At 34.5% G+C, this 18,310-nt stretch overlaps 1 protein-coding gene across 1 annotated transcript in view; it reads left to right on the top strand.

The window, feature by feature from the left end:
- Nucleotides 1-18,310, top strand: part of SGCZ (sarcoglycan zeta) — a 1,161,665-nt gene that overhangs the window by 658,786 nt on the left and 484,569 nt on the right. Inside the window, exon 2 of the mRNA XM_064368680.1 lies at nt 10,983-11,177. Within this exon, the coding sequence (XP_064224750.1) occupies nt 10,983-11,177 (195 nt within the window). The remainder of the gene's footprint in view (nt 1-10,982; nt 11,178-18,310) is intronic.

Below are 18,310 nucleotides of genomic sequence, written 5' to 3'. Positions count from 1 at the left end.
CACAGGCCTAAGCAGAAATTAGAGGCTCAATTTATATTTTAATTTTGAGGAATCAAATTAGTGTGTGAGAAGATCAAATAATTTGTTGTTTACCTCCAGCATTTGCGTGTGTCTCTCTGCATTATATTCAGTGTTTATGTGAGTAATATTATAAAATTGTTAAATGTAGTATTTTTTAAAAATATCAATTATATTTTTCAATACACAATTGTGTTCTGTTTTCAACTTTATCTTTTGATTGACTAGTGATAAAATTTGGACTAGAGATAGGTTCTTAATAGCTGGACTTAAATTAACTTTCTTATTTCCTCAAGCTTTTGTACAAAGCTTGAGAGTCCTTTTTCTCTTTTTGATGAAACTTGCGTTTTTAAAAGCTATGTATCAGATCTCACCTCCAGACTTAGTTCTTACTGCTAGTTTTAAATTGTTCAAATCCCTACACTTACAGGGTTACAAAGCAGCTAATCTGTGGCACACACGTAGGTGGGATCATTTATTCATCCTTTCAAACAATATTTCTTCCTTACAGAAAATAAAACAAGGCATTCCATTGATAGTTTTTATTTAGACCCTTAATATACCCAACAACAACTTAAAGGAATTGTCTTAGACATTGTATGTTTCCTTAACCTCTTTTTTCTTCCTGTCCACTCATACCTATTAACAGGAGTTATTTATTTTAGCCTTTGCTGTCTATCCAGAAAGAAGCCGTATCTCTTAATATTCTCTTATGCCCTCCTTCTTCCACTTCCACTTTTGGAAAATAAAAAGTAAAACCTTACTGAAAGAATAGAAAGACAATTGGAGTAAAAAAGATGAAGAGTGTACTTTTACTTGCAGGTATTCTAGGTCTAAGACACTGAAATCCACCCAGAGCAAGCTTGGTGTAATGAGCCTCTGTAGAAGCATACTGTGGAGGAGGCTACTCTCGGTACTGCTTGTCCCGGATCCAGGCTCCTGCAAACTTTAACCACAGCACAGCTATCTTCAGTTTTTCATAAGCTAATGTGAGTCCTCCATCTCAGCATACTAGTGAATAAGATCAAGGAATATTCTCATTGGATTATTATAATTATTACCTCTCTGTATTACTCCTCCTTTGGGCAGCACAGCTGACCGGGTGATCTGCTGACATTGTCTCTATTTCCTCTGCTACCACACCACTAAGAACACATGACCTCTCTTGATTCCAGCTTCGTCACTTCAATTATTGATCCCACATTAATTTCCCTCATTTCTTTTCAATTTTTCATTTCTTATCTTTTGTATACATTGATATTGATCCTGGGTTTAACACTGCTATGCAAGACCCCCAGACACTCACCTATAATTCCGTTTAGTTGACTTTCTTTATCTCTCAAAAATTGTCTAAACGTGCTGTCTCCACTTTTTACTTTGTAAAAAATTTTCTATTTATCTCACTCCAATTAGGCCATCAAATACAGACCTTTTTTTACCTCTCTTATTTACGTTAGTCTCATCTTATGTGTCACTTGCTCTGAAAGATGTTCTCCTTCTACCATTTTAAAAGTAGTCCCTGATTATTATATTACCATGCTCGTATCTATCACTAATTAACATTATATGGCTTATATAAAGTATTTATTATATTATTGTATTTATTATCTTCAGAATACGTTACTATTTGATATGTTATTATTTATTTTTCTATGTGCATATTGTGTTTTTCCCAAACATATGAGATTCATAATGCATCAATCTTGACCTCTACCTTACAATAGTTTTCACTCATAAATGTTTTATTAAATGAAAACCGTCTTCTGCCCAGAATCTCAACTACTATTCCCAACTCTGAATACTTATATAAAAACACCAAAATAATTATTTCGGCTAGTTTGGAATCATTAGTGTATTTCCTGGGCCTTAGTAATTTGAACTATTGTCCCCTTACATGAGGCAAGGTACTAGTACCACGTGGTCTCTGCTACCCTAATTATTTTGTCTTCCATTCCATCCAGGTCGGTAGAAGTCACCAAAATTCTCTAGGGCTACATTATTAGTGATGAACCATGTTTAGGTGATTCCAAATTAATTCATTCTCTTCTGGTGTCTATATGCTGTGTTTTTAAATTTACCAAACAAACTAACCCTGTCTGAAAACCAGATTTTCCGTACCTTGGCAGAAAAATGTCCAAAAATTTACATCTAATTCTGTGTGACCAGGCATCTTTCATTGAACCTTATAACATCTTGCCAGAAATGTTATTTACATTATTAGATGAAATATTGTATTTTAAAGTGTATTCCTTTGTAGAGAAATTTCAAAGTGCAAATTTGAACCAGCTCTTTCCTGAATTGCATGAGGATCTAATCCAAGTAAATACATTTAAAGTAATATAAGCAATGTGAACACTCATTTTGATCCAAGAAGGCTGAAAACTTCCCTTGGTATTAGCTAAAAAAAAAATTAGATTTTAGAAGTCATTTGATTCTAATGAATGCTTTTTAAACAAAAAAAAGTGATATGAAACAGAATGGCAAAACTAAGACAGAGAGGGTCCTTGGTTACTGTAAGTAACCAAGAGTAGAGTACATAACCTTGAGAATCAAGAGAATTGTGACAAAGAGATGTCGATGGCATTGAATTAATATCGGAAGGGAGGTAGAGAAATAGTATGAAACCTGAGAAACATCTTGGTGTTATGATATTGTCTCTCAGGAAATTGTGATTAACTCTCCGACATCCACTTAACTTTTCTGAGAAAATAAGTATCTCTGCAATTGCAGTATTGTTTGGTAGATTCCTTTAGAACGATCAATAGACAGTAAAAAAAAAATCTTTTATTTATAGAAGTTTCATAATGCCAAAGAAAGCAAGATATTTCAGAATATAGTTAATACTTAAAAATGGATCATCATTAAACAAGGCTAAAGTTGTAATGTTTCAAATGTAGGATAGTTTGCATAATTACTTAGAATTATATGTTTCTATCTTTCTTCTAGTACTACTATTGCACTGTAACAACACCGAAAGATTTGTGATCTTGAAAAACACTCAGATTTAACAACAAAAAAAGAACTTTTAAAAGAGAAGCCTAACCATGTCTTATTGCAGCACAAATGCGCTAATGTATTTTGTGAAGACAGTATATAAAGTAATAATGTTAAACTAAGCTTTATTAAAGAAAATATTGAATTTCTTGAGATAAGTATAGCTTTAATTCAATAATTTTTTGATAACTTTTCTTTTAGCCTTCTGTTATCTCATTTGCTTTTCAAAATTGTGAGAGGCATTTGATATATTTACTGAATCTCTGTTGCTTCACCAAAATATTTCAATCTTATTGCTGAAAGACAATTTTCTTTGTAGTTGTGTGTGTTTTATTTCAGAAATTGACTAAGTTTTATTTCTAATGCACACTAATTTCACCTTCATATTGAAATGTAATTTGTAGAAATGGAACATTCTAGAAAATAAGTTTGCTTTAATATGAGATTACGGGAATTTGGTGGTCTGAAGAGTCAAAACACTTAACCTGGACATTTTCAGTGACCAGTTCTACAAAGGGAAGGTCTCCCACTGGCTAGTGAGGAATCTTCAGTCTCCTGCTTTCTCCTACGCTCCTTCTACATCCTCACTCTTCCTCTTCTCTGCTACTCCTTGTTCTTCCCAGTAAATGTGATCATCCCCAGAGTTCCTTTAATCTTCTTTGTTTTTTAAATTCTTCTTTCTAAAAATTTATATATATATATATATATGTATGTGTGTATATATATATATATATTAGGCGTGTATGTGTATGTGTGTGTGTATATATATATACACACACACATAAATATATATGTGTGTATATATATACACGCACACATATATAATATATATGTATATAATACATACACACACATATATTATATATATATTTACCCCAAAATATGTATTTGTTGTATATATTTTGGGGTAGATGTAGTATTTTGATAACTGTATGCAATGTAGAATAATCAAATCAGGGCAATTAAGATATCATAACCTCAAATATTTATCTTCTTTTTGTCTTAGGAACATTGCAAATCTTCTCTCCTAGCTCTTTTGAAATAAACAATAAATTATTATTAACTGTAATTTCCCTACAGTACTGTTGAAATACTGGAACTGATCCCTTCTATGGAACTGTATTTTGTACAGTTTAACCAAATTCTATTCATCCTATTCTCTTCTGTAGTATCAAAACCACTGTCAAAACTATGAGATTTCTACCAAATTCCTCAGGTAAAGTCAATTCCTTGGAAAGTTATCTGCTGTAACACTTACATTACATGACATAATGGGTTTCACATCTACACCAAATCAGAGTTTAATTAAGGAATAAGGCTTTATGGTCAGTTTTAAGGAACTAGTAAATATTAACTTAAATAATAATGATAAATAGGGTTATTTATATTATGAGAGAACTTGCTGTGAATCATCTACTGTTATCAGCACTTTCAATTCACTTAAAATTATGATATTGTAATAGCTTATTCAACTATTTTTGTTCTATGAAGCATAATATGCCCCAATGATAAAAAATGGAAAGATAATATTTAACAGTGCATTAATGCAATTTGAAATTATACTAATTTTGAAATTAAAACAAAAAGAGGAAAAACCAAATAATTTATATAAAAAATTCTCAACATTGAATCTGTAGATTGCTTTTAGCAGTATGGTCATTTTCACAACCATTGATTCTACCCATCCAGGAGCATGGGATGTGCTTCCATTTGTTTGCGTCATCTATGATTTCTTTCAGTAGTGTTTTGTAGTCTTTCTTGTAGACGTCTTTTGCCTCCTTGGTTAGGTATATCTCTTTTTATTTTAGTTTTTGCAGCTATGGTAGAAGGGATTGTGTTCTTGATTTGATTCTCAGCTTAGTCACTGTTGGTGTATAGCAGAACTACTGATTTGTGTACGTGATTTTTATATCCTGAAACTTGGCTGAATTCATTTATCAGCTCTAGGAGCTTTTTGGAGGGGTCTTTAGGGTTTTCTAAGTATATAATCATATCATCAGCAAACAGCAACAGTTTGACTTTCTCTGTACTAATTTGGATGCCCTTTATTTCTTTCTCTTGTCTGATTGCTCTACCTAGGACTTGCAGTACTATGTTGAAGACAAGTGGTGAGAGTGGGTATTCTTGTCTTGTTCCAGTTATCAAAGGGAATGCTTTCAACTTTTCCCCATTCACTATTATGTTGACTGTGGGTTTGTCATAGATGGCTTTTATTATATTGAGGTATGTCCCTTGTATACCAAATTTGCTGAGGGTTTAAAATGTAAAGGGATGCTGATTTTGTCAAATGTGTTTTCTGCCTATATTGGGATGATTTTGTGATTTTATATATATATATATATGTTTTTGCACTTTGGGTTCTGGGGTACATGTGCAGATCATGCAGGATTGTTGCAAGGTACATACATGGCAATGTGGTTTGCTGCCTCCATCCCCTGTCACCTATATCTGGCATTTCTGCCCATGTTGTCCCTCCCCAACCTCCCTACCCCATGCTGTCCCTCCCCTAATCCCCCCAGCAGACCCCAGTGTGTGATACTTCCCTCCCTGTGTCCATGTGTTCTCGTTATTCAATGCTCATCTATGAGTGAGAACATGCAGTGTTTTGTTTTCTGTTCTTGTGTCAGTTTGCTGAGAATGATGGTTTCCAGATTCATCCATGTCCTCACAAAAGACACAAACTCATCGTTTTTTGTGGCTGCAAAGTATTCCATGGTGTATATGTGCCATATTTTCCTTGTCCAGTCTATCATCAATGGGCATTTGGGTTGGTTCCAGGTCTTTGCTATTGTAAACAGCGTCACAATGAACGTATGTGTGCATGTGTCTTTATAATAGAAGAATTTATAATCCTTTGGATATATACCCAGTAATGGGATCTCAATGTGGTTTTAATTTGCATTTCTCTAATGACCAGTGATGATGAGCACTTTTTCATGTTTGTTGGCCTCATAAATGTCTTCTTTTGAAAAGTGTCTGTTCATGTCCTTCACCCACTTTTGAATGGGTTTCTTTCTTTTTTTCTTGTAAATCTGTTTTAGTTCTTTGTAGATCCTGTATATTAGCCTTTTGTCAGTTGGGTGTATTGCAAAAATTTTCCCCCATTTTGTTGGTTGCCAGTTCACTCTAATGATTGTTTCTTTGGCTGTACAGAAGCTCTGGAGTCTAATTAGATCCCATTTGTCTATTTTGCCTTTTGCTGCCAATGCTTTTGGTGTTTTAGTCATGAAGTTCTTGCCTACGCCTATGTCCTGAATGGTTTTGCCTAGGTTTTTTTCTTGGGTTTTGATGGTGTTAGGTCTTATATTTAAGTATTTAAGCCATCTGGAGTTAATTTTACTATAAAGTGTCAGGAAGGGGTCCAGTTTCTGCTTTCTGCACATGGCTAGCCAGTTTTCCCAACACCATTTATTAAACAGGGAATCCTTTCCTTATTGCTTGTTTTTGTCAGGTTTGTCAAAGATCATGGTTGTAGGTGTGTGGCGTTGCCTCCAAGGTCTCTGTTTGGTGTATCACATTTATTGACTTGCATATATCAAGCCATTGCATTCCTGGTATGAAACTCACCTAATCATGATGAATTATATTTTTTATATGCTGTTGGATTTGGGTAGTTAGTATTTTGCTAGGGATTTTAACATCTGTATTCATCAGGGATATTGGTATATAGTTTTTTTTATTATTATTATTGTTGTTGTTGTTGTTGTTGTTGTTATGTCCTTTCCTTGTTTGGTATTAGGATGATACTGGCTTCATAGAATTATTTATGGAGGATTCTCTATTTCTATCTCTTTATGTTTTTCTTTACTTTTTTATTTTATTTTTTATTTTTGAGAGGGAGTCTCACTCTGTCACCTAGTCACCCAGGCTGGAGTGCAGTGGCACAATCTCTGCTCACTGAAATCAATCTCTGCTCACTGAAATCAATCTCTGCTCACTGAGCAGAGATTCTGTACCTTTCAGGTTGATGCAGTTCTCTTGCCCTAGCCTCCCAAATAGCTGGGATTATAGTCACCCACCACCACGCCCAACTAATTTTTGTGTTTTTGGTGGAGAGAGGGTTTTACTATCTTGGCCAGACTGGTCTCAAACTCTTTTTTTTTTTTTTTTTTTTTTGAGATGGAGTCTTGCTCTGTTGCCAGGCTGGAGTGAAGTGGTGCAATCTCTGCTCACTGCAGTGTCCAACTCCCATGTTCAAGTGATTCTTCTGCCTCAGCCTCTCCAGTAGCTGAGATTACAGGCATGCACCACTGCAACCAGCTAATTTTTGTATTTTTAGTGGTGACAGGTTTCACCATGTTGGCTGGGATGGTCTTGATATCCTGACCTTGTGGTCTGCCTGTCTTGGTCTTGCAAACTGCTGGGATTACAGGTGTGAGCCACTGTGCCTGGCCTCAAACTTTTGACCTCAAGTGATCCACCTGCCTTGGCTTCCCAAAGTACTGGGATTACATGTGTGAGCCACTGTGCCCAGCTCGCTCTTTCTCTAGCTTTTGGAATAGTGTCAGTGGGATTGATACAAATTCTTTCTTTGAATATCTGGCAGAATTCAGCTGTGAATCCATCTGGTCCTGAAGTCTTTTTGTGGGTAATTTTTTATTATAGTTTCAAGCTCACTGCTTGCTATTACTCTATTTAGGGTGTCTAATTCTTCCAGATTTAAGGTAGTTTTACAGGAATATAAATATATTTTATAAGAATATAAATTCCTGTATATTTTCAGGAATTTATCTATCTCCTCTAGGTTTTATATTCTATGCACATAAAGGTGTTCATAGTAGCCTTAAATGATCTTTTGTATTTCAATGGTGTTGGTTGTAATATCTCCTATTTTCACTGGACCTTCACTATTCGTTTTTTGGTTAATTTTGCTAATGGTCTATCAATTTTATTTATCTGTCAAAGAACCAGCTTTGTATTTCATGTATCTTTTGTATTTTTGTTTGTTTTCATTTCATTTACATTTGCTCTTATGTTTGTTATTTTCTTTCTTCTGCTGGGTTTGGGTTTTTCTTTTTTCTCTAGTTCCTTGTGGTATGACCTTAGATGGTCTATTTGTGTTCAACAAAGCAAATAAAAATATGAAGCGGGGAAAGGACACCCTATTCAACAAATGATGTGGGGATAATTGGCAAGCCACATGTAGGAGAATGAAACCGGAACCTCTTCTCTCATCTTACACAAAAATCAACCCAAGATGAATCAAGGACTTAAATCTAATACCTAAAACTATAAAAATTCTAGAAGATAACATGGGAAAAACCATTCCAGACATTGACTTAAGTGAAGATTTCATGACTAAGAATCCAAAAGCAAATGCAATAAAAAGAAAGATAAATAGCTGGGACTTAAGCCGAAGAGCTTTTGAATGGCAAAAGGAACACTCAGCAAAGTAAACAGATAACTCATAGAGTGAGTGAAAATCTTCACAACCTATACATCCAACAAAAGATTATTATCCAGAATCTACAAGGAACTCAAACAAAATAGCTAGAAAAAAAATCCCATCAAAAAGAGGACTAAGGACAAAAACAGACAATTCTCAAAAGAAGTTATATAAATGGCCAACAAACATGAAAAAATGTTCAACACCACTAATGATCAGGGAAATACAAATAAAAACCACAATGCAATACCTTACTACCTCAAGAATGACCATAATAAAAAAATCAAAATATAGGCATTAGTGGGGATGTGGTGAAAAGGAAATACTTCTACACTGCTTGTGGGAATGTAAAGTAGTACAACCATTATGGAAAACAGTGTGGAAATTCCTTAAAGAATTAAAAGTAGAACTATAATTTGATCCGGCAATCCCACTGCTGGGTATCTACCCAGAGGAAAAGAAGTCATTATACAAAAAAAAGATACTTGCACATGCATGCTTATAGCTGCACAATTTACAATTGCAATAATATGGAACCAGCCCAAATGTCCATCAATCAATGAGTGGATAAAGAGGCTGTGGGGTGTGTGTGTGTGTGTGTGTGTGTGTGTGTATATATATATTCGTTTTTATGACTGAGTAGTATTCCAACATGCATACATGCATATGCATTGTATGAGTAGTTGGAATACTACTCAGCCATAAAAAGGAATAAATTAATGGCATTCACAGCAACGTGGATGGGATTGGAGATTATTCTAAATGAAGTAAAAGTAACTCAGGAATGGAAAACCAAACATTCCATGTTCTCACTCATAAGTGGGAGCTAAGCTATGAGGATGCAAAGGAATAAGAATGGTACAATGAAATTTGGGGACTTAGGGAAACAGTGAGAAGTGGGTGAAAGGTAAAAGGCTACAAATTAGGTTCTATATATACTGCTCAGGTGATATGTGCACAAAAATCCCACAAATCACCAATAAATAACTTACTCATGTAACCAGACACCACCAGTTCCCCAAAAACCTATGGGAAAGAAAAAATCACAATATTTTATCTGCAGTAGGATTGGGTTAATGAACATTATAACAATAATTTCATAGTACATATATTTTATATTACTTAACATATAATTTTAATTACTTATTAGTGCTAGTTTTACTTGTGTGTAATTTATTCAGAAGTACTTCTGTTAGATTAATCATTTAATGAATATAGAATAAAAGCAATCTGAGGAAAAAAACTGAAGAAATAATACTGAACAATTATTTTCCTATAGAAAATTATAAAATCACTTTCTATCCTTCAGGTAATAAATATGTTATTCTGAAAATTGTACACTTAAGACATATTCAGTACTGATTCATATTTTTTACTCTTATCTATATTTCTAAGTTGTATAAGACACTAAAAAATTCATTTGCTTATTGAAAGAATTAATTCTAGAACCTGAATTTATGCATTCAATTTAAATATAGAATTAAAAAGTGAAGAATATCATCTTCATTTTTTCAAAACTGACTTCTAATTTTATTACATTATGAAATAGTATAGTATAGTATATGGTGTTCTTAGAGTTCAATGTTTTTTTCTGATAACTTATTGAAATAAAACTAAAATAACCTACAGAATTCTGAATTAAAACTTTTAAGTTGATAGCTATTGTCTAAATAAATCCACACAAACATGTATTTTTTTCACAGGTTCTTGAAAATTCACTGACATTTTTATTGAACCGCATATACTGAACTGTTTGTATCCTACATGTTTAGAGAAAGGTATGGAAAATTCTCATGATGTAGTTAGTCTCTCTCTACCACAAAATAGGTAAAGCATAGTCTAAGAGTAGCTTGGTGTATTAATCTATTCTTGCACTGCTATAAAGAAATACCTGAGACTGGGTAATTTATAAAGAAAAGGGGTTTAATTGGCTCATTGTTCTACAGACTGTACAGGAAGCATAGTGGCTTTTGCTTATGGGAGACCTCAGGAAACTTACAATCATGGTGGAAGGCAAAGGGAAGGCAGACATGTCTTACAGGGCAGGAGCAGGTCCAAGAGAGAGTAGGGAGGTGCCACCCACTTAAACAACTAAGACCTTTGGAACTCCATTACAGAAGAGCACCAAAGGGGAAAGTTCACTCCCATGATCTCCTCACCTTTCACTAGGCGCTACCTTCAACATTGGAGATTACAATTAAACATGAGATTTGGATGGGTACGCAGATCCAAACTATATCACTTGGACATGAGTAGAATTCTTTGGTTACTAGTAACTGGAGGTAGACCTTGTAGTCTTCTGAGCATCCCAAGAGAAGCATACTTTTGAAATTGGGCAAATAATGTATATCTTGTGGATGTAACATTGAATTAAAGAGCTCTAAAAAACTATATTGATGAAAATTATTCTAAGATTTCTGTAGCATTTTAATTACACAACAACAATTATTTGAATGCTCACTTACCATTATTTTAAGGTACATTGTGTCTTTTTTTTTTTTCTTCAAAAAAAAAAATCATGGGTTTATTTTTTTAATGCTTCTTTTCTTTCCTTCTTTCTTTTCCTTTCTTTTTTCTTTTTCAGATGACACGAGAACAATACATACTAGCAACACAACAGAATAACCTGCCAAGGACAGAAAATGCACAGCTTTACCCAGTGGGAATTTATGGATGGCGAAAGAGGTGCTTATACTTCTTTGTCCTTCTGCTGTTGGTTACCATGATAGTTAACTTAGCCATGACAATATGGATATTGAAAGTTATGAATTTCACTGTGGTAAGTACCACTATGATTTTACATCTATTGCTTTTGGTTCAAAGACAATCTAGCTCTGTTATTTTAATTTTTTAAGCAAAAGTTATCAGTCTTTACAAGGGTGTGTTTTTAAATTCCAAAGACAATCATATTTTAAGACTACATTCAGTTTGTATAGTCCTAACATGCATATGCTATGACTACCTGGCATTTAATTGTGAGAAATTTACATGACGAGGCAACATAGTACATTGATTCATCATAAAGTTTGAAGAACGTTTACCGAGTAAGTATTAACTGTTTCTTGCTGTGCCTTAAAATCTAAGAAATGAGCCTGCTTTTAGAGAATACTTCAATTAAAATTAATATTAATATTATAAATTACATGTGCCTTTGAATTACTTCATATAATATATATGCTTCTGTATCTCTCTATGTCTGCTTTCAATATCATGCACTGCATGAGTGAATCTAAAAGTCTGGAATTTCTCCTGAACTACATTGGCTAATAACTATAATTGCCATCAGATGGTGACCCCATTCTTTCAGAGCACATCCCCCATAAATTGAAGATAAACCAGAAATTAAATCACTTTTTTTTTTTGAGACGGAGTTTCGCTCTTGTTACCCAGACCAGAGTGCAATGGCGCGATCTCGGCTCACTGCAACCTCCGCCTCCTGGGTTCGAGCAATTCTCCTGCCTCAGCCTCCCGAGTAGCTGGGACTACAGGCACGCACCACCATGCCCAGCTAATGTTTTATATTTTTAGTAGAGATGGGGTTTCACTATGTTGACCAGGATGGTCTCGATCCCTTGATGTGATCCACCCGCCTCGGCCTCCCAAAGTGCTGGGATTATAGGCGTGAGCCACTACACCCAGCACAAATTAAATCACTCTTTTACAAAAATAACTAATTACAAAATAATTGTGTAATGTATTAATGAAATTTGCTGCCATTTAATTAAAGTTTACAAGAAATCTATGAGTATGATCTGGGAAAATTTTATGGTTTCAGCAAAGTCTAGTTTAGCTCATTTTGTATGTTCTGGCTCATTCCTTCAGTTTCTCTACTCTGCTTTTAAACCATTCTGCCTTTGCTTGAAAACCTTAGATATCTATACATACAAGCAAGTGTCTTTCACTTGCTGACCAGACTGCTGTTATTCTAGAGAACTCTGCATCCTCAGGAGTGAGTCTAAAGTTGGCTATTTTAACTTCACTGATATTCCTATATTGGGGTGTTTATATTTGTTTGTTTGTTTTTTAAACCCCACTGGGTGTTGCTTTAGCAAGAACTGTCTCTTTCTGACTTCACTAACACCTAATTCTAACTTGGAAACAGAATCGCGAAAGGGAAAATGAGCCTACCTTCAGCTCATGTTGTAAGGCACCACAATTATTTGTATAAGGAGCCTGGGAGGGCAGGTGGCCTGACCTTCCAGAGAGGAAACACTGACACTCTGCACATCAAAATAAAACAGCATGTACTCATGAAGGAAAATGAGCCATGGTTCCATTTTTTTCCCAGTAAATTATAATTTTGAAGAATATTCATCAAAGAAAGATGAGCAGGAATCAATATTTTCCCAGAGTTAAAAAATAGTAACTGTTTGCTAAACATGGATATGTGTTCCAGGTCAGGAATCAAAGCATGAGGCCACTTGTGGGTGACTAGACATTGAGATGAAGAATAATAGGCACATTCTTGCTTAGGAGATTCTCTGGGAATGCATCTGAATCATTTCTTTGTCTAAGAGTTGGCCCACTTTGCTCTCTCATTTGGGAATATTTTGGCATAAATATCGACAGCTTTAGCCATCATGTTTCTGTTCTCAGCTCTGCTCCTACCTTCTCTGACTACGGTCTGGGTGTCCTTCAGAAGTCATTTATCATATGGTAGGGGCAATGTTTATGCTCTTGCAGATTCTTTTGTGCTGCTTTAGATAGCAACCAGACTATCAGTGGCTGAAAACATTTTCAGCCTCGTTTTTAACTAAAAATTAGTATTATAAAAGAGATCAATAGTAGTCTCCAAATTTTGAAATTTCAGCAATATGATTTTCTCTATGAAAAGGCATCTTTCGAAAGCTCGTGAATGAGGAGACCAACTCTCACTTCAGGGATCACTGATTATATCCAATGACTAGATCACAGGAATTTTCAGGTTCAAGTCATGTAAGTTTTTCAGGCATATTTAAATTAATTAGGAAAATATGCTTAAATGCATAATTACGTGGCTACATGCATCATACTCCCGATACTTTGCCACATGCTGATGCCAAGGCTGGATAAGCCGTCCAAGGGAAATAATTGAAACAGTCACCTGTGTCCTGAGGATCTTCATGGGCCTCAGGGTTCCTAACACCCACGGAGCTATCTAATTTGAACCTCAGCTGGCCAGAATGTAAATTATAATGCAACATAGTTCTAGGGATAATTAAAAGGGGTTGTTTACATAGGAATGATGGTATTTATTTATTTATCATATTTTCCTTTGAGGTATGTCTTTTAAAAAATTATGATTTGACCTTTTTATAATCAGAAGGAAAACTCCTTCCTTCAGCCACAAAAAAAACTATTTGCATGTAGCTGAAGTAAAATGCACAGATTGTTTTCAGGAGTGTTTCAGGATGATCTTTGTAAGGTAACACACTCTCTAGCTCAATGTAGTCATTCGTAGTTGTTTAGAAAAAATTCAGAATTTCTTAAGTAGATGCAAACTTTAGCAATCCTGAATACTACAGATTATGTTGTATATACTCGAAGGGTGTGAAATAATTTGTAGTCCCTTCCAACAGAGCAGTAAAATAAAATCAATTTTATGTTTTTATAGTGTATTATGTTTGTTTCTATATCTACAGTGAATATCAAAGACTAGTTGGCATACTATTGCAAAAAGTAGAAAATCATGTGTCAATTGTTTGGGGAGTAATGTTGATCTGCACAAAATGTATTTCACTTTCGTTATAACTATTGCCATCCAACACAGGGAAATATGTGGCTGTTGACGTCTTTTATTTGAGCAAACTGGGCACATTATTTTTATCAAAATATTATACTTTTAGCATAGCAAGGATAGCTGCCAATGTGTTTTGTGATGTTTGTTGGAGTTCATCAGTGTGACCGATATTATATGTGATGTACATGATTGATATGCCCTTGAGTTTTTGGAAATAATTTGTGTTTTTTATTTTGTACAAAATAAAATTATTCTACTTATTGAGATACTCAGTTGTAGAGAACCAGAAAAAAAGAAAAAAGAAAGAAATGACTTTATACTATAGGATGAAAGACTTAGGATAGAAATAAATAATTTCCTAGCTATCTGGCTATGAGAGCAGATAAATATAGGAAAGAGTTGAAGAGGGAAATTTTGAAACTTCATTTTTCTGAGATCAGTATAACCCATTTCCCTGTTATCAGTTGCTATTTGGTTGATTACTATAATATCTTTGTGGTTAGCATAAATAGACTAGTCTAGCAGGTCTATCAAATCCAGGCATTTTGCTGAGGCAGTATTCTTTTCTAGTATCAAGACTCATTCTAAGTAAGTTAGCTCTATATTGGAGAAGAGAAGATTGATACAATAATAAAATACTGATTTTGAGAACAAAAAACCAACTAAGGGTTGGTGGCCTCTGGCTGATATAATTCTCTTAGACATGCTAACTAGCCAGCAAAAAAAGGAAGGGAAATATAAATAATATTAATAAGCAAATGGGGAGAGCAAATTCATGAATACCATGACTTAGAAGTCAAGAATACTCAGACATGGGTAATAATTGAAGCAATCGATTAATTGGAAAAATTGGGAAAATAATTCTCAGATGCTTGCATGATCAGTGGAATGAAAGTTGGCTAAAAGAAAATCTCAAGAAAATAATTGAATATCGTAGTCATTTGGGATTGAAAGGGAATTGGTAGAACAATGATCTGTATATTACAAAGAGGTCACTTTAATTTACTCCATTTGGTCACTTGCCATCTGCTTAAACGCTCCTTTCATTGATAAGAGAATCATCCCATTAAGTCACTGTATAGTTTTATTATTATCAAATATCTTTTAAATTTTATTAATTTTTAATTTTTTAGGGTACATAGTAGGGGTATATATTTATAGGGTACTTAAAGTGTTTTGATAAAGGCTTATAATGTATAATAATCACATCAGGGTAAATGGGGTATCTTTTGTCTCAAGCATTTATCTTCTGTGTTACAAACAATCCAATTATATTATTTTTGTTATTTTAAAAAGTACAGTAAGTTATTGTTGACTTTAGTCACCCTTTATGCTATCTTGAGTTAGGAAGAATTGATGACAAGGACTACCAGCAATCCCAAGTCTCCTATTGCTGTTTAAGACCTCATAATCACAGGAGATGCTCCCCTGATCTATGCAATGATATTTATTAAATTGGAAAACACAGTTTGGGGTTCAGAACACCAAGTTTCATAATTCTCAGCAGACCCTGCATTTAGACCCCACACATAGCAGTAGTATAGACAGCTGTCATCACTGACACTATTTATTATGAAATATTTCATCCTACAAAAGAAAAAACAAAGTTTACCAATATCTTCTAACTTTATGTAGGTAACCACAATCCTGAATGCTTTCCCTGCTTTTATTTGGTTTCATGTATGTGCATATTTGCTTTTAAAAAATTAATCCATTATATTGTTTTTAATGCATAATATATTATCCCTTGTGCATCTGCAATTCATTTATTTACTGCTATATATTTCACTGAATGAACAAATCTTATTCATTTATCTCTTCTCCTAAGTTGTTTCCAATGTATTTTTTTTAAATAATTTATTTATTTTAATTTAGGTACATACTATATCTGGCATTTCTCCCCATGTTATCCCTCCCCATCCTCCCCTCCCTCCCTACCCCCCATTGTCTCTCCCCTACCCCCCTCAACTGTCTCCTGTGTGTGATGGTCCTCTCCCTGAGTTCATGTGTTCTCGACGTTCAACACCCACCTATGAGTGAGAACATACGGTGCTTGGCTTTCTGTTCTTGGGTCAGTTTGCTGAGAATGATGGTTTCCAGATTCATCCAAGTCCCTACAAAGGACACAAACTCATCGTTTTTTATGGCTGCACAGTATTCCATGGTGTATATGTACCACATTTTCTTTGTTCAGTCTATCATTGATGGGCATTTGGGTTGGTTCCAGGTCTTTGCTATTGTACACAGGGCTGCAATGAACATACATGTGCATGTGTCTTTATAGTAGAAGGATTTATAGTTCTGTGGATATATACCTAATAGTGGGATTGCTAGGTCAAATGGAATTTCTATTTCTAGATCCTTGAGAAATCGCCACACTGTCTTCCACAATAGTTGAATTAATTTACACTCCCACCAACTGTGTAAGAGTGTTCCTATTTCTCCACATTCTCTCCAGAATCTGTTGTCTCCCGATTTTTTAATGATCACCATTCTAACTGGCATGAGATGATATCTCATTGTGGTTTTGATTTGCATTTCTCTAGTCACCAGTGATGATGAGCATTTTTTCATATGTTTGTTGGCCTCATATATGTCCTCTTTTGAAAAGTGTCTGTTCATATCCTTCGCTCACTTTTGAATGGGATTGTTTGTTTTTTTCTTGTATATCTGTTTTAGTTCTTTGTAGATTCTGGATATTAGCCCTTTGTCAGATGGGTAGATTGCCTAACATCATAAAAACACTAGACGAAAATGTTGGCAAAACCATCCAGGACATAGGCATAGGCAAGGACTTCATGACTAAAACACCAAAAGCAATGGCAATAAAAGCCAGGATAGACAAATGGGATCTAATTAAACTCCAGAGCTTCTGTACAGCAAAAGAAACCATCATTAGAGTGAATCAGCAACCAACAGAATGGGGAAAAACTTTTTGCAAAATTTTTCCAATGTATTTTTGTTGTTTAATTTGCTCTCACAACCAATGATCTTATGAACATTCTTGTATGTCAGTTTTGGTCATTACATTTTCACAAGTACAAGAGTTCTTGTAGGTTCTAGAGTCTAGGATGTAAGTCTAGGAATCTTGACCTTCATAGCACCTTTTTTTCCCTAAAATGATTGTATCAATTTATACCACCACTAGCAACCTGTAGGAGTTTCTTTTGTTGACCTTACCAACTTAACTCTTAACAATTAATTCCCAGCTAAACTAACTTGCTACCTCCTAAGCTACAAATCTGATCACCTATCTATCTCATAATAATCCTCCTTATTTACTTATTTGTCTCTTTCCTTATTTATGTGGCCTTTTCTGGCAGATTTATTCTTTTATTTATTTATATACATATGTCTGCATTCATGTATCTTATCTCTGTGATAGGATTTACCATGTTGTTAGAAATATAATCATATGGTTTATCCAAATATGTACCTCTTCTCCTCTTTCAGCCTCCCCACATTTCCTTGTCCCTTTGAAGTGTAAATTCCCTAAGGAGCAGAAGCTGTTCTTATATTTCTTGATACCTTGGTTAAGCACATAGTAGGTGATACATTATTTTTCATAGACTATTTGTAATTTTTAAAAGTGTAGGTTCACTTTTAGTAGGGGGATCTTCAAATTTAATGTTTTAATTTTTTCACTTGTTCTTTCTGTAAACTGTTTCAGATTCTGATCCATTTCCATTTTTAGCTAAATGGACAAAGTAGCATTATTCAAGTCTGTTCATATCTTTAATCTACGGTGGCCAGCTTCCCCTGATAGGAAGAAAAACAGCATATTTTCTCTACAAATTCCAAAGCACTTTGGTAAGATAGTTTTTCAGTGAAAGTATAGTCCTTTGAAGCTCCAGTAACTAGCTCTGTCTGACTTCCTCTGTAATAATTACTGTAAAATTTGTCTTTTCTTTTTTAGACACACACACACACACACACACACACACACACACACACATATACACATATACACTTACAGTCCCTATTTTCTATACTACCCTACCTTAAGGTAAGATACAGTATTAATTAACAGCTTTGGAGATTCACATTATGGCTCCAGGACTAGCTTCTTAGCAGGGTTACCTTGTGCTTATTACTTAACCTCTCTGGCTTTGGCTCTTCATCTGTAAAAAGTGATAATGGTTTTGACCTCACGGAGATATTAGAAGCATTATTTGAGCAAACACTTGTAAAAG

The sequence above is a fragment of the Aotus nancymaae genome, unplaced genomic scaffold (assembly GCF_030222135.1).
Source record: "Aotus nancymaae isolate 86718 unplaced genomic scaffold, 86718_ANA_hifiasm-v0.15.2.pri h1tg000079l, whole genome shotgun sequence".
Taxonomy (NCBI): Eukaryota; Metazoa; Chordata; class Mammalia; order Primates; family Aotidae; genus Aotus; species Aotus nancymaae.
This window is presented reverse-complemented; position numbering and strand designations above follow the sequence as displayed.